The sequence below is a fragment of the Jaculus jaculus genome, chromosome 1 (genome assembly GCF_020740685.1).
Source record: "Jaculus jaculus isolate mJacJac1 chromosome 1, mJacJac1.mat.Y.cur, whole genome shotgun sequence".
Classification (NCBI taxonomy): Eukaryota; Metazoa; Chordata; class Mammalia; order Rodentia; family Dipodidae; genus Jaculus; species Jaculus jaculus.
This window is the reverse complement of record NC_059102.1, coordinates 310,444,356-310,468,333: the sequence shown is the minus strand read 5'-3', so window position 1 is coordinate 310,468,333 and position 23,978 is coordinate 310,444,356. Positions and strand designations below refer to the sequence as shown.

The following is a 23,978-nucleotide window of genomic DNA, read 5'->3' as shown; positions in this document are numbered from 1 at the left end:
ACATGATAGTAACTGCTATGTTCTTTTTCCTTCTAAGGAGCTGTGCCAGCTGAGAGGATGTGCGTGTCTTTCCCCACAACCCTTCTGCACACCTCTCTCATCCCCGTTGTCCTCTTGTCTCTTTACAGTCTTCCGTTTGCGCTAAGATTGTGCAGCTCCTGGGCCAGAACGAGGTGGACTATCACCAGAAGCAGGTGGTCATCCTGAGCCAGGATAGCTTTTACCGTGTCCTCACGTCTGAGCAGAAGGCCAAAGCCCTGAAGGGCCAGTTCAACTTTGATCACCCGGGTGAGTTGGGCAGCTGGAGGGTGTGTGGATTTGGTTGGTTGTGGGGTAGGCAGGAGCTTGGTACTGTTCATGAGGAAGGGCTTAGCTTCTGAGTCTGCTCCCATCTACAAAATGCGCCTGGTCATATGTTATAGAGCGCTTGGCTTAAGACATACTGTTTGGACCTATATCAAATGAAGATGACCCATTTGGGCCTGGGCAGCCCCAGAGAGATCGCACACACCTAGCCTCGTGGGTCACTCCCTCCTCCCTGCTACACGTGCGAGCACACAGCCCGGGTGCTTAGCTTTCTGACCAGCAGGCAGGGCGTGGGGAAGTTCAGCGTGGCTGTCTGAATGAGGCTTGCTGATAGCTCAGAAGGGCTCATCGCTCCTTCAGCACCTGTTTTAGGGTTCTCATAATTATTGGAGTTAGTCCTTCTTGGCATGAGGCCTGTAATTCTCCCCTAGTCACAAGTACTCTTTCCTGTTAGTACATGTCAGTCCCAGGGCAACAGCTGAATTTGGAGGAGAGAAGGGAGGGCAGATGTTGATACTAGGAATGGAATGCCATGAGACAAAAAAAAGGAAAGAAAGCAGTTTTCTAGAATTCATTCATGACACCGTATTTTGGGATCCAGTGGATTCTCCCCCCCCCCAAAATACTATTTATTTATTTATTTGTTTATTTGGGGGGGGTGGACATGCCAGGGTCTGTAGTCATTGCACACGATCTCCACACATGTGCCACCTTGTGTATCTGGCTTTATGCAGAAATTGGGGAAAAGAACCTGGGTCCGTTGGCTGTGCCACCGTGTACCTTAACTGCTAAGCCGTCTCTCTAGCTGAGTGGATTCTTTCATTCTGCTTTGGGTAATAATTGGTTTGGGGAGCCCGGCATGGTGGCACAGGCTAAAGCCATAGGTAGAAGGATTACCGTGAGTTCGAGGCCATCCTGAGAGTACATAGTGAATTCCTGGTAAGCCTGGGCTAGAGTGACACCCTACCTCAGAAAAACCAAACAAAACCAAAACCCAAATAAAAAACAAACAAAAAGGACCATCATTGAGATTGGTGTTGACAGCACCATGGAGCTTAAGTTTTGAGGGAGGTTCAAGGAAGTTAGTTACATTGAGTTAGCAAAAAGTACTGAGGACTTCTCTCAATCAAGCCTGAAATACATACATACATACATACATACATACATACATATATACATACATACAACACAGGTTTTTAGGGATACCCTATGCATGATTTTTGGTGAGATTTCTTTAAAACTGAGAAATGTTTTAACAGTTTTTTTTTTTTTTTTCCAGATGCCTTTGACAATGAACTCATCTTCAAAACCCTTAAAGATATCACCGAAGGAAAAACTGTCCAGATCCCAGTATACGACTTCGTCTCCCATTCACGGTCAGTGTGCAGCTGTATGCCCAGCGCACACGTGTGCCCGGTGTGCCCCAGCCTCGCCCCCACCTTCTGCACTCGGCCTCGGGCCTGTGCTTGCGCGACCCTGTGGCAGCAGTTGGTTCTGTTCCATGGGCTGGGCGTTTGCAGCGGTGGGAGATCACCGGGATGTCTCCAGGAATGGTCTGGTCTTGTGTTTCTGTTGTTTCTGAAGGAACAGCTCATGATTTGGGATCGGAGAAGGGACTGCACTTTGGTCTGAGTCGCATCCCTTCGTTGTTTCTGGAATGAGAGCTGGGGGTTAGGCTCAATGAGGGGCAAGAAGAAGAGCAATGAAAACTGTTCTTCGTACTCTCCTGACTTTCTTTAAATTGGACTGTGTAGAGAGGTGTGAGAGTTTGAGTCATTGGGTGCACATTTCAGAGTTAATCTAAACAATCCAGAGAGCATTTCAGTCAAGACAAACCCACTCTCTCCATTGAAGCTTCTGTTGTAGTAATGTTACTAGAGTAACATCTTCCCTGCCCTAGTGGGGAGAAGGAGTTTCTGGAATGTCCTCTCTTGCTCCTGCCGGCCAGCTGGGCCAGGCAGAGCTCTCTGCTCAACCTGGGACTCGAGGCACATGCTGAAGTAGTGGATGGCATATTGCATAGTCATGGTTTCTTGCATATCCTGGGCCTGTAGTGGCCTCAGTAAATGCTGTTATCTGTGGACTTCCACAAAGTTTCTCTCATCTGCTTTTCATTCTTCTTTCCTGGTTTGTTTATGCTATTCTCCCTTGAGTAGAATTCTTTAAAAAAAGAAAAAAAAGATTTACTTATTTATTTGTGAACGTGTGTGTGTGTGTGTGTGCACCCGTACACCACTTTGTGCATCCAGCTTTTGTGGATACTGGGGAATCAAACGTTGGTTTATGAACTTCAGACACATGTGCTACTTGGCTCATCTGGCTTTATATGGGTACTGGGTCATTGAGCCTGGATTGTTAGGCTTTGCAGGAAAGCACCTTAACAGCTGAGCCATCTCTCCAGCCCTAAGTTGTTGTTTAGTTGCGTTTAGGAGGTTTTCCCCACCTCCACCCTCATGTGGTCTAGGGGAGTGACTGACTCATTCAAGCAGCAGCTACTGTCTCCTTCATGGAAAACCGCCTGGCTCCTTCTAGTGGTTTTCAGGCATCCCAAAAACTATCTTGTGGCCTGTGTGTTGTAAGCCCAGTCTGGTTACTGTCTTTTGTCAGTGTGGTTTTCGCTTCTCAGGAAGCCCATTCATTCTTCCTGTTTCCCTCCTATCTTCTCCTTGGTGTAGGCCTAGCGCTGCCTGGAGCAACTCATCATTTCATCCACTCGTCCATCCGTGTGTGTGTGTGTGTGTGTGTGTGTGTGTGTGTGTGTGTATGTGTATTCCTCCTTGTCCTAAATACAACAGACTGGTGCAGTCGCTGACATTCCTCTGGTATTTCTTAATTCTGGTTGCATGCTAGAAATAGCTGAGGAGCTTTTGTTTTGAGGTGCTGGGGATAGAATTTAGGTCCTTGCACAGGCTAGGCAGACACTCTCACACTAAGCTTTAACCCTACGTTTCCAGCCCCAGAGGGCAGAGGATTCACAGTGGTGAAGTTTTAACTGACCCAGAGTCATTCAACCATAAGGGGGCCGGGTATGTAGGGACCAAGCATAGATATTTCTCTTGTACTCTTAGATGATTTTTTTTTTGGGGGGGGGGTTTGAGGTAGGGTCCTACTCTAGCCCAGGATGTCCTAGAATTAGATTCACAGAGACCCTCCTACCTCAGCCTCCCAAGTGCTGTGATTAAAGGTGTACACCACCATGCCTGGCAGAGAGAGAGGGGGGTGGGAGGGAGAGAATGGGCACGCCAGGGCCTGTAGCTCTGGCAAATGAGCTCCAGACACATGCAGCGCTTTGTACATCTGGCTCACGTGGTACTGGGGAATTGAACTCAGGCTTTGTGGGGAAGTGCTTTAACCACTGAGCCATCTTTCCAGGCTTTGGGTGATTTTTATGTGCATCTAAACTGCTCTGTGGGTCTAGAGTCTCCCTGAGTCCCTTATCTCACAATCACTGTCTCTCATGCTGTGTGTGTTAAACATTTATGGGTCTTTATGCATCAGAGCAATTGCCCAACCTGATGGGGAGTCAAGGTGTTTGCTGAAGGACACTGCAACAGCATCCCCTGTAGAGGTCTCTCCTGACTTGCCTGTGTTTGCACAGAGACCTGCTGTGTGTAAGGAACTTAAAGAGTTTGATTAGGTTCTCCTTATACATGTTGCCACACTTGCACTCACATCGATAATCTTTTCACCGAGTAAGAGGGAGTAGGGAGCAGTAAGGGTTAGGGCAGAAGCAAGGGACAAGAATGCAGTGAAGGGCTGTCAGCACAAATAGGCCGACCTGGGGGAGTCGTTCCCTACCTGGTTCTGCAAAATCGTGCTGCCTGACTTTTGTTTTGTGTTGCTTTGTTTTGTGGCAGGGTTTCACTGTACTCCAGCAGTCCTGGAGTTTACTCTGTAGGCCCAGGCTGGCCTCAAACTCATAGCAATCCTCCTGACTCCAGAGGGCTAGGCCACCACTCCTGCCTTCCACCTGGAAGTCCTGTTGATTTAGTATCTGCCCTGTGGCCAGATGAGGTCATGTAATGTCCCTGGTGCATGTCAGGAAGAACAGTGGCCCCAGGTACCAGCCCCTAGCTGCTGTGCTGGCCCAAGAAAGAAGTAGAAAAACCTAGGACTCCGCTTCTGCGTAGATCCTCTCTTATTCATCTTAGTTTCTAAAACTTTTCTTCCCCCTCCCTACTTTTGATCCTTCCCTCCTTTCATTTGCCTCAGGTCTAGAGGAGAGAAGCTTGGGTTTGTGAACCTTAAGTTCACAGCATCCGGTTGCCGACACGCTAAGCATGAGTGCGTTCCTGGAAATGCCTTAGAGGAGCTAGAAGTCATACCTACCGCCTTTTATCTGTCTGCGTTTTTCATTCTACCTATCTTTCCATAAGAAGAATGGCTGCCTGCTCTCTCTGCTTTATGGAGAAAGCTCAGAGGCGATATCTGTCCTGGCTGTGGCAGCTTCTTGGCCACGTGGTAGCCTGAGACCTCTGGGACTGTGAGCCCTGCCCTCCTGCTCAGAATCTGTAGAGGGACCCTGCTGGTGCCCCGCAGACACCCTCCCTTGCCAGTCACTCCACCAGTGCTCTTCCTTCCTTGCAAAGTCAAGTTCACATTCGTTTCTTTGCAGGAAAGAGGAGACGGTCACTGTCTACCCCGCGGACGTGGTGCTCTTTGAAGGGATCCTGGCTTTCTACTCCCAGGAGGTCCGAGACTTGTTCCAGATGAAGCTTTTTGTGGATACAGACGCAGACACCCGGCTCTCCCGCAGAGGTATGTTCTGAAAGCAGCTGATGGCCTTGTTGACAGCCATCTTGGGTGAGGACAGGGCAGCTGGGAGCTTATGACAGGCACATGCCCTCCTTGAATCTGAAGTCTGTACCTTTTCCTAGGCAGCTGTGTGGCCCTGTGACCCAGCCTGGCTGCATAGTCAGCCAGCCTCAGGACATCCTGCTGTATGGTGACATTTGAGAAGGGATTAGTCATGTAACTGTTTTGGTTAAAGAAAGGCTTGTGAGGTCACTGAGGTTGAGTAAGCTGATATTCTAGTTTCACTGGGGAAAAGTCTAGTTAAATACCGAAGTCCTTATGATTTTCCAATAAAGCATCAAAATAAAGGTGCCCTGGTTTGGGCAGCATCTGTAGGACATCTGTAGACAGAAGTCTCCAGGGCTGCAGTTGCTGGGTGGCCACGCTCAACATGTGCATCTCTGTGCCATTGTTCTCTCTAACCAGCCGGGGAGCAGAGCCCTTTCTGGGCGTGACCTTTGCTCGCACCAAGCCCGGGTGCCTTGGAAGCCACCGGAGTAAATGGGAAGCTGGGCTCTGCAGACACTGAGCCACTGGCTTCCAGGAGGAAGAGGGTGCAGACGCAGAGGCGATGCGAGGCTGTGTGTGGTACATGCAACTGGAGAAGGCACACAGTGCCTGCGCCACCTGTTTTGAGAACAGCCAGTGGCCAGAGAGTACAGGGAGACATAAGAAGGGAGCTTAAGCCAGGTCATTAGGACAGACACTCAAGGTTCCCTTCCTGGTAGGCGGTGGAGAACCGCCACAGGGTCAGTGACACGGTCACTGCTCTTGTTGGAGGCAGTTCAGACGGGATGCGTCAGTGAAGACTGTAGCTAGGAGGCCCATCCAAACTAGAGGCAGCGCCTGAGAGAGGAATGGAGAGATAAAGCTGCTGGGCGTGGTGGCACACACCTTTAACCCCAGCATCAGGAGCCAAAGGTAGGAGGATCACTGTGAGTTCGAGGTCAGCCTGAGCTAAAGTGAGACCCTACCTTGAAAACCCAAAAAAAAAAAAAAAAAGACGCTACCAACAGAGTTAAAATTGGCAAAGGCAGAAGGATGGATGCATCAGAAACGAGGGATAAAAGGTGACTAAGGTTTGCGGGAGACAGGTGCAGGAAATGATGGGGTTAACTACTAACAACAGAATGAATTATTGGCATATTCATACTCTCCAGGACCGAGAGTCTTGTGTTCTCAACATCTGGGTAATTACTATATTCAGTTCATGAAACAATTTATTCACCCTAGCAGTACTGTTCAGGGGGCCAGTAAAACAGACTCGTCCAGGGGTTGGCTCTGGCAAGGAGTGATAGCTTGTACACTCACTGAAGTCACTAATATTTGCACACTGGGGTCTCTAAGCGGGGGGGTGCAGGTGGTGCTGTGCGATGGGAAGATGTCTCAGCCCAGCAGACTCCCCAGCTAGCTTTGTGACATCGGTGGCCCTTGGGTTGAGTTTTGTAGTGTCTTATAGATATTCGAAGCTCAAACTTCTGCCCTAGAACCTGGCTTAACACTTTATCCACAAGCCCAGACCCTGCCTTGCCTGACTGCTCCAGTGTTGCTATTGTCGTCAAATTAAGGAGGCAGCAGGTTGTACTGAGAAAAACAACAAACACACTATAAACAAAACCTGTGGATCCAGGTAGAATGGGGCTAAGATCTTGTTTTGACCACTCATTGGATGTGTTGCCTTGGGCAAATGTGTGTTAACTCCCCTCAACCCCCCCCCCCATCTTTCTTCATTGAGACAGGCTTTCACTCTGTAGCCCAGGCTGTACTGAACTCACTATGTAGACCAGGGTGCCCTCAAATTCACAGTGATCCTTCTTCGAGTGCTGGAATTAAAGGTGTGAGCCACTGTGTCCAGCTTGTGTTTTAACCTCTTTCAAGCTTGTTTTTTATTAGTATTTTTTTTTATTTTTTAAATAATACTTATTTACTTGAGAGAGAGGGGGGGAAGAGGCAGAGAGAAAGAGAGAATGGGCACCTCAGGGCCTCCAGCCACTGCAAGCGAAGCGAACTCCAGACACATGCGTCCCCTTGTACATCTGGCTTACATGGGTCCTGGGGAATCGAATCAGGGTCCTTAGGCTTCACAGGCAAATGCCTTAACTGCTAAACCATTTCCCCAGCCCTCAATCTTGTTTTTTTATTGCACTGTTATATGTAAAAACTCAGTGTCCCCAGGATAGTTGTGAAGATGAGAGACGATGCAGGGAAAGTGGTGCGCTAGTTGGCAGTTACGTGGAGCTGCTGCGGCGGCTGGTGTCTTTCCGTTTCCCAGAGTTCTCTGCTGGACTGTCAGGGCCTCAGAGAGAGTGTGGTGTGGCCACAACCCCAGGAGCATGTTTCAGCAGATGGTACAGGGTCTTAGGAGGCCTTGAAGGAGGGAGTACAAGGCCGTCTCTAAGAAGTTAGAGCCAGGTTTGGGGGGAGCAAAGCCCTTGGAAATGTCTTGACTTTGACTTCTAGACAGGTCATCATGGTGTAGGGTAAGCACAACATTCTCCTTTCCCCTTCTTGGCCTGGGATCCTTAAGTGAAATGAAACAAGGAAACCCCTAGGGGGCCCAGCAGTCCCCTTCCCCTTCTGGGATTTCTGAGGCCAGCCCCTGCCTGCCTCTTGCTGCCTGGGCAGGTCACTGCCTCCCTCTTTCAGATCTGCATCCACAATCCACCCACTGCTGAGTCACGTTCTTAGTGGACTCCTGGGACTTTCCCACGTGATATTTATTACTTGTCCATTCTTTGTCCAGGTAGGACAAAAGCCATGCCTGGCATGTGCCTTGTGGGGTGCAGGGCACTGTATATAGGGTGGGGAGGGTGATTGGTTATAAGGCTCATCCGCGGGGCTGGGTGGGATTTACATGGTCACCCTCTGCCTGCCACACACTTTTGGACTTGTGCATCTCCCATTCCCAGGGAGGCCTCACGGGGGAGGGATCTGTCTGCGAGCCCTGCAGCCCCGGGGGCTGAACCCCATGTACTCAAGGACTTGGTTCCCCGGGTTCCTCCTTCTCTGCTGTCTGTTCTTGCCTACCGTTGAGCACAGCGACAGGGAGGACGGTGGTGAGGGGCCGGAGGGCATTGACATTTAGGGCGGTGGACCCCTCAGCTCTCCTGCCTCACCTGTGTCTGATGCACATGGCGTTTGGGGGTTCTGTCATTTCTTTTTCTATAATGCACTACGTTTCCTCAAAGAGTGAGCTGGCTTACCCATGGTGGCTCCATCTCCACAGTGTGTGTCCTTTTATACTTGCCCCTTGGTTTTAGCTGGGTTTGGAAGGACTGAGTGCGTGGCCAGGCAGAGGGTGTGGGCAGACTTGTTGCTTCCTGCCCTTTATTTTGTCCTTCGTGGAAGGGCCTGTCCTGTCTAGCATGTGTGTGTGTGTGTGGGGGGGTGGTGTCAAGGGGTCAGAAAATGGGGGTTGGTTTTCTGGAGTTGTCGGTTTGTGCCAAGACCTTGTTCTGACTCAGTCCTGGGTCTGGGTCTGTTTTTGGCTGTGACCAAGGAGTAGGGCATTTCAGTGCATTGAGCAGGCTGGCCCTGGGATGTCCTTGGCCAATGGAACAAACCTAGTCTACTTGAGGTGACAACTGCCTTGAAGACTGGGCCACTCTTGGATCTGTTGCCTTGGTTTGTGACCTTTTTCTCTTCCCTATTTGTCCCCCTCTCCCAACACATACATCTCTGCCTCTGTCTGTGTCCTGCCCATCCCTCTTGTGCTGAGGAGTGCCTGTCTGGCATTCTGCAGGGCAGTGTGGTCCTCGCTTGCTGCTCCCGCACCAGCTGCCTCTCCTGGCCTCTGCGCACTGGTCTGCGGGAGCCTCCCCGGTTCTGCAGCTGCCGCTCTCGCCGTTAGGGCGGTCTTGTTAAGTACGTGCTGGGTGTTGGCTCCAGGGCTGAAGCTTCGCTCTGGTTTCCTGAAGAGTACTGCAAGTGCTGGGCGTGTAGCTCAGTCAGTGGAGAGCTTGCCAACACGAGCCCGAGTTCAGGGCCCCGCACTGCATAAGAGCCAGGTGTGCTGGGGCACGCCTGCAATCCCAGCATTGCGGGAGGTAGCAGCAGCAAGGTCAGGAATTCCAGGTTACATAGTGAGTTTGAGGTCAACTTGGTCTACATGAGACCTTAGCTTTATTTAAAAAAAAGGGAATAAGGAATAACTTTATAATGTGCTCTTTTTGGTTAAAGAAATGAAGATTTAAAGAAGATGAGCGGTAACGTGGGGCCTTAGTAAGAGAGGCAGGAATTTCCAGGGCGGGATTCACATCCAGCTTGCTAAAAGGGAGAGCAAAGATCCAGCATTTGGTCTCCTAAGTGGACTCGCTGTGACTGTCACCTCCCCACACCTGCTTTCTGTGTGACCAGTGGCTTCTCTCCTAGCAGGTGGAGTTACCAGGCATGCAAGACACAGGGTGCCCGATGCTGTGAGGGAGTGTGTGCATGAGTGTGAGGTGGTGTGCAAAGACACAGGGTGCCCGATGCTCAGGCAGCAGGAAGGCTGTGAGGGAGTGTGCGCAGGTATGTGAGGTGGTGCAGGAGGTAGAAGGTCAAAGCTGCCTGCAGTGCGAAAGACTGCAGCTGCTTGACAAGAGCTCTGGCGATCTGAGCCCAGCGCCAGGCTCTAGGGACGCAGCATTTGCTTTTCTTGCAGCTCTGATTCCCTTTTGATCTGGACTCCTTTTTCCTCGGGCTTTATTATCTGAAGAAGTCATTAGTTACATGTGCCTGAGGGCCCAGGGGCTCACGGGGGCGGGTGTCGTCGACGGGGGCACACATGGCTGCCTTCAGGTGGTTTGTGGGTGCATCTGTAGGGCAGCAGGAGCAGGGGCTGGGAAAATGCAGGTCCTGGTGGGAGGGGGTGCTGCTGCGTGGCTGGGGAGGGCGAGGCCAGTCCTGACCAACAACCATTTATTTCCCGTTTTCTGAAGAAGAGCTGGGGGCAGTGTGGTATCCGACTGTCGATGGTACTATTTCTGACAGTTTTTTTTAAATACATAAATAAATAAAATTCATTTGCCAGGAGAGAGACAGGGAGGGAGGGAGGGAGGGAGGGAGGGAGAGAGAGAGAGAGAGAGAGAGAGAGAGAGAGAGGGAATACCAGAGCTTCTTGTTGCTGCAAACTCCAAACACATGCACCAATTCGTGCGTCTGGCTTTCTGTGGCCACTGGGGAGTTAAACCCAGGCCTGGCAGCCTGGTAAGCAAGGCACCTCCCTATTCCTGACATTTTTCTAGCCTTCTGCTATTCAACTAGCCTTGTCTATGGTACAACTAAAGATGCTTCCCCTCCTTCCTGGCAAGTACATACGTGTGTGTGTGTGTGCGTGCGTGTGTGTGTGTGTACACACACATAACGATTAGAGCTCTAGCTTTCTGGAAATTTATTCGGGTAGTCTAGTCCTCATGTTTGCTTACAGTGCAGTTTTCTCCACACTTGAGTCTGTTACCTGAGGAAGGTTGAGGAGTCGAAGGACCAGTGCAAGTGTTGTGGTGGACGTGAGACCCTCTGGTGATAAGATGTAAGTTGGCAGCGGTGGGGAGGGCCGTGCTGCTTGAGAAGACCTTCCTCCAGGGGACGCCAAGGCGCAGGGAGGTCAGAACACAATGACAGAACCAGGATGATTTAACCCTCTTCTAATTTTTTGTTTAAATGTTTTTTGAGAACTTCCATAAATACAAACAACCTACTATCTACTGTGATCATAATCCCTGCCTACCATCCTCTCTCCACTGAATTCCTTCTTCATGCAAGTAGTTTCTTCTATTTTAAGGCCATCATCCCCCACCCATCCCCCTTATTGGGCAGGCCTTGTTTGGAGGCAGGGTCAGCCACTGGGAGGTCATGAGTACCAAGGCCACTTTGTGTCCGGAAGACAGCAGTGTAAGCAGGCCTACCCTTCCTTTGGCTCTTACATTCTTTGTACCACCTGTTCTGCAATGGTCCCTTAGCCTTGGAGAGTGTGATAGAGATGTCTCACTTGGTGTTAAATGCTCCACTGTCACTTCTTAGCACTTTTTTTTTGAGTAACCCCCACTGGTCACTGCCATCTGAATAAACAAGCTTCTCTAACCAAAAATGAGAGTAACAGTAATAGATGGGCAGTTCGGTGGGCATAATGCATGCAGCCAGACTATAGAAGTAGTTTCCCACCTAGGTCTTATAACCTCCCAAGCCATAGACTTTTGATTAGGTTTTCAGTACTAGGCAGGAATTGCCTTCCATGAAGTGGGTCTCAAGTCCAATCAGAAAGCAATTGTTTTGTCCCATAACAGACATGCCACTGTTGTGCCAATTAGCCTGGCTTGCCAGCTGTAAAGCTTGCAGGGTCCACTGCTGGTTACACTGCTGGTGACCTTTCTCCTCCAACACGTTGTGTAGCTCTTTCTAGCTTCCTGACCGTTAGTCAGCAGGGAGGAGGCTTCCAGCATACCTCCAGCTGGTCTCTTCTAGTTTTTGACAAAATACTAGATTTTAAAAAGTGTTTAGAAGCCAGGGAGATAGTGGTTAAAACGCTTGTTGTGCTTACCTACCACGAAAGTTTCCATCTGTGGAACCCACGTAAAGCCAGATGCACGCAGCACACGTCTCTGTGACCCCAGCGAGCTTGGAGCCACCAGTGGGGGGGTCAGGAGAACTCCGAAGTGGGCAGTCTAGCTAGTCTGGCATTTGCAGTGACAAAGAACTGACACCCGAGGCTGTCCTCTGACCTTCGCACATGCATCGTTGCAGGTGCATTCATAGCACACACTCAAACTGCCTGCCTCCCCCAGGTGTGGGGTGAAAATCTAGAGCTGACTGGGGGAAAAGACAAGAGATAGAGGAGCTCCTTGTCCCGACCCAGCAGTGCCCACTGCGAGGCTCTTTCTCTAAGAATTCTTCCTTTGCAGACCTCTTGCCCTGAGGTGAGCCGGGAGGGCTTTGCCACGACTGCCACTAAGCTTGCTCTCCTGCCCTGGGGTAGTGTGGGGGGCTGGCTCGCCTGCCATAGTTCCCCGGACTTCCGTACACAGGTGAGTGCCAAGGGCCTCACTGAGCCTGCCCCCTGTGCAGGTGAGGCTGTTCCCCACTCTCACTCCAGGGCTTCTCTAGTCTTTCTATTTTTTCTTTTTTGGTCCTTTTTTTTTTTTTTTTTTTAGTCACATTGAAATTTTGTTTGGGTCAAATGTTGCTTGAAATAAGAGGCTGGTCTCAGTTGGCAACTTTTTACCACAGAGAACATTTAAAAAATATATTTTATTTATTTGAGAGAGAGAGAGAAAAAAAGAGAATGGGCACAGCAGGGCCTCCAGCCACTGCAAAGGAACTCCAGACCGATGCGCCACCCCGTGCATCTGGCTTATGTGGGTCCTGGGGAGTTGAACCAGGATCCTTTGGTTTTGCAGGCAAACACCATAACCGCTAAGCCATCGTCTCCAGAAGATGAACATTTTGCAGCGGAACTGGATGGTTACTAAGACTTGCTCACTTGCTTTTTCCAAAGCGGCGGCCGAGCCACTCTTGGTCAAGTCTCTGAGGAGTCTGCTTCCGCAAGAGCCCAGGGTGCAGACTCGTGCACGTTTTCTTGATGCTTGTTTCCTTGTCTTACAGTATTGAGGGACATCAGCGAAAGAGGGAGAGACCTTGAGCAGATTTTATCTCAGTACATTATGTTCGTCAAGCCTGCCTTTGAGGAGTTCTGCCTGCCTGTGAGTCCTGTTTTTGCTGAATGTATATCTTAAAATTTTATGATCGACTTAAAAGCATGAACGTTGGGGTCCTCCCACCTTGAATCTCTTCTCTCAGTGATTTCCCCCACCGTGAAGTCCCAAGAAAGGACAGCTTGGGTTCTAGCCTGTTCTTTCTCTGACTAGCCACTGAGGCTCACACCAGTCCTCCTCCTGTATTTCTCAGCAAGGCCTGCATTTCTTGCTTGAAGGGACCAGATTTTATGTGAGGCTGGGTTCTATCTGAGGATAAATCTCAGCCCCTTAGGGCTTCATAAGGCCATAGAGCAGGTGCAAGGAGGGTGCTGTCACAGGTGGTCCCTTTTGCAGCCTCTTGGCTAGTGGAATTGGGAAGTATCACACCATCCATGTTAAGATTACTAACTCCAGCTGGCTGCAGGTGTCTCCGCAGGGCCGTTTTGTGTTCCCAGTGAGAACACAGGAAACAAGCCTTAGTCAACCAGCCCTCAGCCAAGAAAATACCTTCTTTGACTTTTATTATTTTTCTTATTTATATGTGTGTGGGGGGGGGGGAGGAGAGAGAAGAGAGAGGATGCCAGGGCCTTCAGCCACTGGAAGCGAACTTGAGACATGTATGCCCCCTTGTGCACACGTGCGGCATTGCGTACTTGCGTCACGTGGCTTCTGCTCACCTGGAGATGCGGACATGAGGGCTTAGGCTTCCACTAACCCATCTCTCCAGCCCCTCGTCTTTTTAAAAAAACATTGTATATATATATATATTTTTGCAAGCAGAGAGCAGTATATATATAGAGAGGGAATGAGTGCACCAGGGCATCTTACAACTGCAAACGAACTCTTGATGCTTTGTGCATCTGGCTTACACGAGTCCTGGGAATTGAACCCTGGCCATTAGGGTTTGCAAGCAAGCACCTTTATCAACCTCTGATCCATCTCTCCAGTCCCCTCCACCTCCTCTTCCACTTCTGTAGTTTTTTTGTTTAACTTACGTGGGTCCTGGAGCATCAAACCTGGGTCCTTAGGCTTTGCAGGTGTGACGATAAACCTACCAGAGACCTGAGGTGTGGCATGATGTAAGGGAGGATGCGGAACATAGACCAGTTTGGGAAGCAGGAGTATTCAGCTTAGGGGAATCCTATACTGCAGTCATCATGTCTTCCTTAGTTTGGCCAGACCGTGGTCTGACATTATGTATGAGAGGGAGAAGGAGAGGGAGAGGGCGCTTGTGGGGGAGACTGGAAGATGAGTATAGATGGGGTAAGGTTATCTTTCTTCCTGGAAAAATGCATTCCCAAACCTCTCTCTGTTTCTTCTTTGAGTCTTGTCAGACAACTTTTTATCTCCTACAAAGCTTAGCTTTTGTTTCCTGTGGGGGTGGGGTGGGGCAGGTGGAGTGTCTGAGTCAGCCCCAGTAAGTTTGCCAGCCTAGAGGTCAGGTTACATGCTCAGGTCTCTGCGGAGGGGCCTGAGGCAGTGAGTTGTCAGCTGTTTACCTGAGGCCCTTCTCGCCCTTTTTGATGTAATGGTAGAGCACAGAGGGACCGATGATTGGACCTTCATCAGAGCCGACTGCCGCCCTCTGCTGTTTAACGTAGTTGTAATGGAGCAGAAGATTTTGGCCAGCTATGTTGTGGGTGTTTTGCATGTTTCTGTCATCCAGCTGCTCTTTGCTCGGGGAAGTCCGATTCATTTCCTGTTAGCCAGACCTGCATGTGTCCCAAGTTCTAGTTGGGGCACGGCCTGGAGCAGTTGTGTGTCGGCAGATGGCACAGACGCATGCCAGGCACTGCACACTTGGGTCATGTGCCTGGACACGCTTCCAAAATATCAGTAGATGAGAAAAACAAAACATACAAAAAAAAAAGGAATAAAGAAGTTTAGCTTGATTTAAAAACTTTTGCTAATAGTAATAATGGCGTGAAGCTGGTCATCAATGGGGATTAGCTTTACCCAGGTACTTGTAGTAATGTCACTTTTTAGATTGTAAAAGTCCAAGGTGAAGGCTGGAGAGATGGCTTAGCTGGTAAGGTGCTTGCCTGCAAAGCCAAAGGACCCAGGTTTGATTCCCCAGTAGCCATATAAAGTCAGATGCACAAGGTGGTGCATGCATATGGAGTTCGTTTGCTGTGGCAAGAGGCTCCGGCATGCCCGTTCATAGTCTCCCTCTAAATAAATAAATAAATAAATAAATAAAAAAAATACTAAACTGATGGCCCTGAAAACATTCTTTCCTTCACTGTCCCTCCTTCCCTCTCTCCCTCCTAGTTTCCCCTTCCTCCCTCTCTCTCTTCCTCCCTCTGTTCTTCCCTCCCCCTCCCCTTCTTGCCTCCTCCCCTTCCTCCTTCCTTTCCTCCCCTCCCCTCTCTTTTCTTTCTTATGAGGAGGGAGCAGGACTACTAAGGATTGAATAAGGGCTACATACATAAATACATACGATGCAAGAGCTTTGCTAAATTATGAATTAGCTTTGAATTGACCACTCGGTTAGTTCAGGGACCACTTTCCCTTGCTGACAAGTGAAATCCTGCTCTTTTCCTAACTTCCTGCCTCCTTTCTTCTGTTCATATTTCAGCTAGACAAGGTACTTCCTTAGGTGTCCCCATTTTCCAGATGTTTCTCTTGTGTTGTGTTCAAAGCTTCAAGCTACATCCAAAGGCAGACTGGCCCTTTCCCTCATCCCTTTGGAGAGGGGCTTGGCCACCTTGTCCTTGAATGCCTCTGTTAACACATTGTACATCTCTCTCCACAGACAAAGAAGTACGCTGATGTCATCATTCCCAGAGGTGCAGACAATCTTGGTGAGTCCCAGTGGGGTGTCCTCTGTTTCCCAAGGTCTGCCCTTTGTCAGCCATAACATGGGCCTGATGTGACCACATAGGGCTCTCTAGTTTGTGACTGAGTCAGAAAGGCACTCCTGGTCTTGGGAACAGGCCCATGTGTACATCCATGTTAGGGGACAGATGTAATCATGGGACCTCTGGCAGAAATGGAGAGCTGCAGGCTGTCTTCCTCTGTCAGTCTTGGCATCCAAGGACACCTTTTTGAGAAAGCAGACTTCTTTCTTGGTCTAATTTGGAATGGTCTGCCGTCATCGTAGTCCTTCCTCGGAGGAGCTGGCTGGGTCCGTCACTGCGCTACGCGCATGGCTGGTCTGAGGCACGGGCGTCAGCTCTACTTCCTCCTGTAGGAGAAGAGAACCTTAGTGCTGCCCGTGCTTGGGATAGAAGCTGGAAGGATCTTAGAGCTAATTAGTAGGGTTAAAACCATGGTCAGTCAGATTACAGGATTCTGGTTGGTTGCTTCATACAGTGGGGACTCTGATTGACGTCCAGTAAGATGTCTATTCATTGGACATTACTATTCAATAACTGTCCTTGTGAGACAGGCAGACAGAGGGAGAGACAGAATGGGTGTGCCAGGGTCTCTAGCCACTGCAAGCTCCAGATGCACATGCCATGATGTGCATCTGGCTTTAGGCAGGCCCTGGGGAATCGAACGTTGGTTGTTAGGCTTTGTATCCCTCCATCCTTGTGGAGCATTTTTTTTAATACATATTTTTTAAATTTTATTTATTTATTTATTTGAGAGCGACAGACACACAGAGAAAGACAGATAGAGGGAGAGAGAGAGAATGGGCGCGCCAGGGCTTCCAGCCTCTGCAAACGAACTCCAGACGCGTGCGCCCCCTTGTGCATCTGGCTAACGTGGGACCTGGGGAACTGAGCCTCGAACCGGGGTCCTTAGGCTTCACAGGCAAGCGCTTAACCGCTAAGCCATCTCTCCAGCCCTTTGTGGAGCATTTTAAGGAAGGTCGTTTGAGCCCAGATGGTGGAGCAAGGTGTGTGTGTGTGTGTGAGAGAGAGAGAGAGAGAGAGAGAGAGAGAGAGGGATTTGGTAGCAGAGCCATTTCTTGCGGGTGTCTTGGCCCCTGGTCCCTGTGTGCCTGTCCGCACAGTGAGACCCCCACACCCAGAGCCCTGCGCATGTCCCTTGCCTCCTCCGTCCTGTCCTGACGCTGCTGCTTTCTGCCCCACAGTGGCCATCAACCTCATCGTGCAGCACATCCAGGACATCCTCAACGGAGGGCTCTCCAAGCGGCAGACCAACGGCTGCCTCAACGGCTACAACCCTTCACGTAAGAGGCAGACGTCAGAGTCCAGCAGCCGGCCGCATTGACCCCGTCTTCACACCCAAGCAACCCCGAGCTCTGAGACACAGGAGGGGTCAGGAGGCTCTGTTCATCTGTACATACTGTCTTCTATGACATTATGATATTTAAGAACACACCATGGAGATGAAAATGCCTTGATTTTCTTTCCTTTCCCCCTTCTTTTTTGTACTTTGGAACAGCAAATCAAACAGAACTTGACCCCAAGCCTACGTAACAAACTGTGCCAACTACTACTGGTGATGCCGAATTATGAATCCAACGTGTAACCAGTTATAAATACATGCATATATATATAAAAGGATCTATTTTTGTGTAAATGTACAAATACTGTAAAGCTGTTTGCCATAAGGATTTTACAGGGCCTTGTGCTTGTGCGTTGGGCCCGGAGCCGGAGGTCCGTCCCAGCCATGGTTCCTGTAGTCCGGGTCGGGCTGCCTCTGGCATCTAGAGAGACATGGAGTGGAGGAGGGTGGCTGATGTCCCATTGCTCTCAGCACCGGTGGGCCTTGGTGGTTATCGAGGACCCCCTGTCAGATGCCACCTCCTCGGAACTGGAGCTGAGAGAGATAACCTGTCTTTTTATTTTTTGAGTTGAAATTAGGTGCGCTCCCAACTCAAAACTCAATCTCAGGGAAGAGACCCACTGAAGAGAGCAAGTCTTGTGCGTTTCTTCTTGCCCATCCCGCCTCTGGCTGCTTGTGGGCTGTGTGACACCTTCCTTACTCTGACTTCTTCGCCTCCCAGGAAGCCAGAGCTGCCTCTCCTTCCTTGGCAGGGGTCTTAGAGTCTCTTCCTGAGTGAACAGAGTGAGGAAGGAGGGAATGAAACTGTCTGCTAGAGTGTTGAAGGAAGCTCTGGTCCTTCCCCCTTCCAGAGAAGTGACTGGTCACAGTGGTTAGGTGCATTGCTAGGTCTGGAGCGGCTCCTTGCCTGTGGGCTTGGGCCGAGGACATCTGGTATTGACTTCCAGCAGCAGCTCACAGGGTGGCCGGGCGCTGTGCCCATGCCGGGGTCAATGCCTCTTGTGGCTCGGGGCCGTGCAGTGAGTTAGGTCAGCCTATGCACGGGTCACCTGCTATTCTTCTGACAGCAGCAGGGCCCAGAGGAGTCAGGAGACTAGTGGTGTCTTCCATGTGTGGATATGGTGGCTGCTGAGCAAGGAGGGAAGTAGTTTTTTTTTTTTTTTTTGAGTAATTTGAAAAGGAGGGTATTTAAATCCTGGGTACTTCAGTTGCAGTCGTAGGTAGAAGACGCCTCAGGTACACTGAGAACGTGATCCGTGGGCTCCAGTGGGCCAGCTCCGACAGCAGGAGAGATGTGACAGCCTCTGCAGGAAGTAGCTCCTCAGGCCCTCCCGAGCCCTTCCTCTTGGGAGGAACTTTCCGCCTGGCGGGAGCGCAGATGGCTGGCATGCTGGAGGAACTGGGGCCACGGGGGAAGGCCCAAGCGTCAGGTAGAGTCTCGGCCTCAGTGTCTAGCTGTGGAGAATCCAGCGTCCATCTGTCAGTGCTCACCATCCTGGTGCTTGGCATGGGCCGTGCTCCTACTTAGTGCACCATGGCCGTGGTCACCTGGACACCGGAGACCTCGCCCTGGAGTGGCTCTGAGGGCCCGCTGTGGCTCTGACTCTGACTCCGTTACTGTCTAGCCATGCTGATTTTCCCATCCAGGCCCAGCATCCAGTCTTCTTTTCGGGCTTCAAATTTGTCTCCACATCTGTCAACCTAGTCCCCACGAGAGCTTTGCTAAACCTGAGGCCGCAGCAACGCAGGCTTGTTCCCATGACAAAAGCTGTGTCCGAGCAAGGGAGCTCCCGGGGCCCCGCAGTGGAGGGCGGCACCCACCAAGGAGGGTGCACCCTGGAGTGTAGTTTGCAGAAGTAGTCTCTGTCACTGTATTTATGCGTGCACGCTCTGAGATGAAGGGTGGGTTAGGGCCTGGACTAGGACCCTGAGAGCGCAGGCCCAGGCCCTTGTGGGCTGCGTATGCTCAAGGTGGAGTCCTCCCCTGTCGGCAAGAGCCTCGGCCTTTCAGTGGGTAGCACGCTCAACTGTACTTGAAGCTTCCAGGTGCCAAACCACGTAGTGCCTTGGCTGTCTATCCCACTGCCTTGGAAGGTGGAGTCTTCCCATCTCTGAGCCTTTACTTAGCCGCCGCCTCATCTACCTGTGGTGTTGGGACCAAGCCTCCAGGACCCGTGAGCAGCTCAGTCCTAGCTTGGATGCGGCTCTCTGGATGCCCCGTCCCTGCCACCTTAGGAAATGGTCACCAGTCCACAGTGGCTTGGCTGGGGGCCATCAGCCATGTGTGCTGGGTACCAGGAAGGAACGGGAGGCTCACTGTTCTACACCACTCAGCATTTGGCCAATTATGAATCTAAACTTGAACTTTCCACAGGACCCATTGTGGTCCGAGTCTTTCAAGAGCCTCTGGATCTCTGATTCCATTGGACAGTCAGGGTTTGAATTATGACAGGAAACCATGACGTTTGTCACCTGAGAGCACTTAGCTGTTCAGAGAGGAGGCACAGATGAGCAGAACCGTGCAACATCGGTCACATGTGCAAGGAATCCTGTGGCTTCAGAGTCACCCAATGGTGCTTGCTTCCCTTTCCCACTTATGTATCGTCCGTGGACCAAATGTTCAGGAAACAAATAATCAAAACCCCGTGTGCAGGACGCCCCTCATCACACTCTCACTAACACAACTTCTGCTGGTCCATGTCTTATTTATCACGGGCAGCCTGAGATTAGCCTGAGCAAAGACAGGAATCCGAGAAGGGTGCAAACCTTGAGGTTTGGAGTGGATAGGGTATGCCCTGCGGGAGGCAGTGGATCAGGGTTTGTACAGGGCAGGGGCAGGAGGGGAGCTGTCGAGTCTCTAGTTCGCCTGTCCCCAGAACTAAGCGCTTCTGGTCTTGGCTGCCCAGCACTCATGGTAGATCGGCTCCAGCTTTACCTGAGCTTGGATCGCATCTTTGGCGCTTTGCCCAGAGGATGGGCTACCTGTCTCAGGAAGCCACCGGGTCAGGTGAACGGCCAGGAAGAGGCAGGAAGTGGAAAGATCTGGGCCTGGTGGCTGTGTTAGCCCCTGCTGCCCTGGTGCCCTTCGCTGGAAGGAGCAATTTTGAGCGGGAGCATCCAAGCTTGCTGGAGAGTTGTAGCCTCTTGCTGGGCAAAGGTTTCCACTGCCCGGCAGCCTCCTGTGTGCCCATGAACAATCCCAGTACCAAGCAGTGGGCTGGTTTAAGTGATGCCAGGGTCAATCCTGGGAATAGGGCGGTGCTTCTGGGAAGGACAAGGTTTGTTTGCCCTTTACACATTTTTTCTGGGTACAGTGTGGGGAACACGGTTTCAGATAAGGAAAAGAACAGATGATGAAAGGCAGATGCATCTGGAACTCAGTCCCCTTTAACTTCTGTCCCTGGCTTCCTGTGCTGTCCTGGTGACAGGTGTTAGAGGAACCCCTGTTGCTCTTGGGGTTCAGCATACGCCCACCACCTAGGCCTGCCTCAGAGCAAGGGTGAGCGGTTACATAGAGACCTGGGTTGTCTTCCCCCAATGTACTGGCTCTTCCCCGTTGCTTTTTTTTTTTTTTTTTCTTTACCTTTGTTAGTGCTGGAAAAGACCACATGCTATGTACCTTGCTGTAAATAAAGACTGAATAAAATCTACCCAGTTCTTCTTTGTCATGCTTGGTTAGAAGCAGCCTAGTGGTGGGGTTGGAGGGAGGGCGACGCCGACGCCGTTCATTTGTGTGGGAGGTGTGGTCACCTAACTAGCATGTTTAGGCCTCCTGATCCTGGCAAGTGTGTGGGACACGTCCAATGTCCTGGCTCGGTTTGGGTTCTGGTAAGGTTAGTTGGCATGCATTTCCCATCGAGTGGACCCTGGGCCGCATTTCTGAGACGCTGTGCTTCCTGGAACATTGCTTCCGTCCTTCCTCATGTTATTTCTCTATGTAGCCTCCACCTGCACTCTCTTCCCAGAGTTACCCAGCTCTTCTCCCACAAGCGAAATTGAAATAGGGCTGGAGGGATGGCTTAGCGTTTAAGGCGTTTGCCTGCAAATCCAAAGGACCCTGGTTCCATTCCCCAGGACCCACGTAAGCCCGATGCACAAGGGGGCGCATGCGCCTGGAGTTCGTCCATTGTAGGGAGCCAATGCAGACGCCATTACAAGATGATGCTGGTTTTCCGCCAGTCTTGAGGTAAATACTTCCTCATTTAGGCAGCAACCTCCCTTGAGGTTGTGCATGCGCTTGATGCACCTTGTCCTGAGCCTATCCCGTGGCTCCTGTGGGTGGGTGAGCCTATGGCAGCCAATCAGCAGGCGTCCCATAGTATTCTGCCCTATAAAAGCAGCTACACTCTGGGCCCCTCGCCCCTCGCCATCAACTTTCCTGTTAACCAAGAGGCTCTCCAATAAAGTGTGATCGAGAAGGATCTTTGTCTGGTGGTCGTGCTTCTCCTGCGGGTCAGGGGCTCGCCGCAGTCCGTGGTGGCTGGAGGCCCTGGTGTGCCCATTATCTCTGTCTCTGACTCAAATAAATGAAACTTTAAAACAAAACAAAACCTAAATGAGGACAGCTTGTGAGGGGTATGCATGATGGATGGGAGAAAATTCAACATACCTTCGTTTTTTTTTTTAATTTTTATTAACATTTTCCATGATTATAAAATATATCCCATGGTAATTCCCTCCCTTGCCACCCCCACACTTTCCCATTTGAAATTCCATTCATTTTTTTAAAGAACCTATGCCATGTACCACCAGGGGTTGAGGGTGCTTTTTGTAGCATCCTAGCGCCTGCCAGCTCTTCATCTTTCACTTTTTCTTCATCTTCCCTGCTCCTTGTCAGGCAGCCAGTGATTGATTGTTTGAGATCTAGACCGATCTGCTCTTTCCACCAGTCCATGCTATCTCATCAAGGGATTTAGCAGATCTCTTAATAACGATCCTCCTCAGCGAGCTGCTGTTTTAAAATGTTCTAGGGGCTGGAGAGATGACTTAGTGGTTGCTTGTCTGTGAAGCCTAAGGACCCCGGTTCATGGCTCGATTCTCCAGGACCCACGTTAGCCAGATGCACAAAGGGGCGCACACGTCTCGAGTTCGTTTGCAGAGGCTGCAAGCCCTGGTGCGCCCATTCTCTCCCTCCTTCCCTCTCTCCCTCTCTCCTTCCCTCCCTCTCTCTCTCTGTGTGTCTCTCTGCCTCTTTCTGTCTCTGTCACTCTCAAATAAATAACTGAACAAAAAAACCTAAAAAAATTGTTCTAGATCCCTCTATCAGGGTGATAGTGAAGACCCTGAGAGTTTCTGCGTCTTGCCCGGTGCCATATAGCTCATGTGAGCCCATGTTCAGTTGTGGTCTAGGTTTCCTCTGACAGCCAGGGAGGTCCATCTCCCCGTCCTTGAGGGCTTTAGGGCTCCGCGTGGAGGATTTGCATTCGCTGGAGGGAGGGCAGTGCAACGCCCTGTACTGCCCTGGTCACTTTGCCTTGTCCTCCCCTCCTTTCCCGTCAACACGGTCACAGTTAGGGAGGGGTGCCTGTTGGATTCATGCTTTAATCATGCCCCCAGTGGGGCTGGGTAACAGAAAACCACCTGCCTAAAGGCATTCCATAAGAAAAGCAGAGAAAGTTCCTTGGAACCTGGGCATGGCAGTTTTGAGGATAGAAGAGGCAGAATTCTATCATTGAGTGTCAAGGGATGTTTAGCTGTTTTTAAAAGCAGAGTTAATGCTGGATATGATGGTACTCATCCATGATCCCACCACTAGGGGAACTGAGGCAGGTAGATAGTAACCTTGAAGCTGGCCTGGACTACATAGACCCTGTCTCAAAAATAAAAATAAAAAGATTGCAGCATTTAATGAGATCATTTCCTAGGCTGGAGATGTAGTTCAGTGGCAGAACAACTTCCTACCAGAAGGAAGGACTTAGGCGCAATCTCTAGCACCCCACAACAAACAAAAAGCCATGTGCTAGAGCTTGGGCCCTGCCTGTGTATATGCTTATGTATAATTTCAGTAAACTATGGGCTAAGATACTCCCCAGTGGGTCAGTGTGAGGCGGGAGTAAGCCCAGGCGTGCGTATATTAGTGGAATTGATGGAGGTCAGAGGCTGGAGAACCTGAAGCTGCACTTCATGCAATGTTATTTTCACGCTGACAAATCCAATCTGGTCACTGTTTGCCAAATCCTGTGATGTGCCCAGAATGGAAATGCTTGGGGCTCAAGGCAGTGTTGAGTTCTAACTGCCATGGTCTGGTCTGGGGAAAGCCATCTTAAACAGCCCTCTGCCCAGGGTTCTCACACCGATGCTCACAGAATTCTCAATTGTTGTCATACACACCTCCCTTCATTGTCAAAGCAGTTAACTTTTTCATTGCTCGTTCTGCTGAAAAACAGCCCTGCGAGTATGTGAGGAATGTGCTCCTGCTCCAGGCTCAGGGAGTCACGTGTAGCTTCAGGGTGCTGCAAGCAGGGAGCGGTGTGAAATTTGGTGTGCGTCTGCCACCTAGTGGGTGGAAACGCATGGTAACAGGTGGCCTGCCTGCCCTGGGTTACTTGGTTCCTCTGCTAACTTAGAAGCCAAAGCAGCCCTAGAAGTCAACTACCAGCAAGATTCCTCTATCTTCCCACCCTGGAAAGTACTTATTTAAGCCTCCACTAGAGAAAGTGTGTGTGTGTGTGTGTGTGTGTGTGTGAGAGAGAGAGAGAGAGAGAGAGAGGAGAAAGAGAATTGGCGTGACAGGGCCTCAGCCACTGAACTTGAACCCCAAATACTTGCGCCACCTAGTGGGCATGTGCGACTCTGCACTTGCCTCACCTCTGCATCTGGCTAATGTGGGATCTAGAGAGCAGAACATGGGTTCCTAGGCATTACAGGTAAGCACCCTAACTGCTAAGCCATCTTTCCAACCCAGCTAAAATTTCTTACAGTGGTTCTACAAGCTGCCATTGTAATTGAGAGAGTGAGAGCGAGAGAGAGCACGTGTATGTGTGTGCATGTGGAGGCCAGAGTTTGATG

General features: G+C 50.5%; 1 protein-coding gene across 1 annotated transcript in view; it reads left to right on the top strand.

Moving 5' to 3' along the window:
• Uck2 (uridine-cytidine kinase 2) overlaps positions 1-20,620 on the top strand; it is a 74,401-nt gene extending 53,781 nt beyond the window's left edge. Inside the window, exons 2-7 of the mRNA XM_045132745.1 lie at positions 129-288; positions 1,586-1,682; positions 4,922-5,064; positions 12,679-12,776; positions 15,526-15,574; positions 16,813-20,620. Coding sequence (XP_044988680.1) covers positions 129-288; positions 1,586-1,682; positions 4,922-5,064; positions 12,679-12,776; positions 15,526-15,574; positions 16,813-16,952 — 687 coding nt within the window. The 3' untranslated portion in view covers positions 16,953-20,620. The remainder of the gene's footprint in view (positions 1-128; positions 289-1,585; positions 1,683-4,921; positions 5,065-12,678; positions 12,777-15,525; positions 15,575-16,812) is intronic.
• Positions 20,621-23,978: the final 3,358 nt, after the last annotated feature.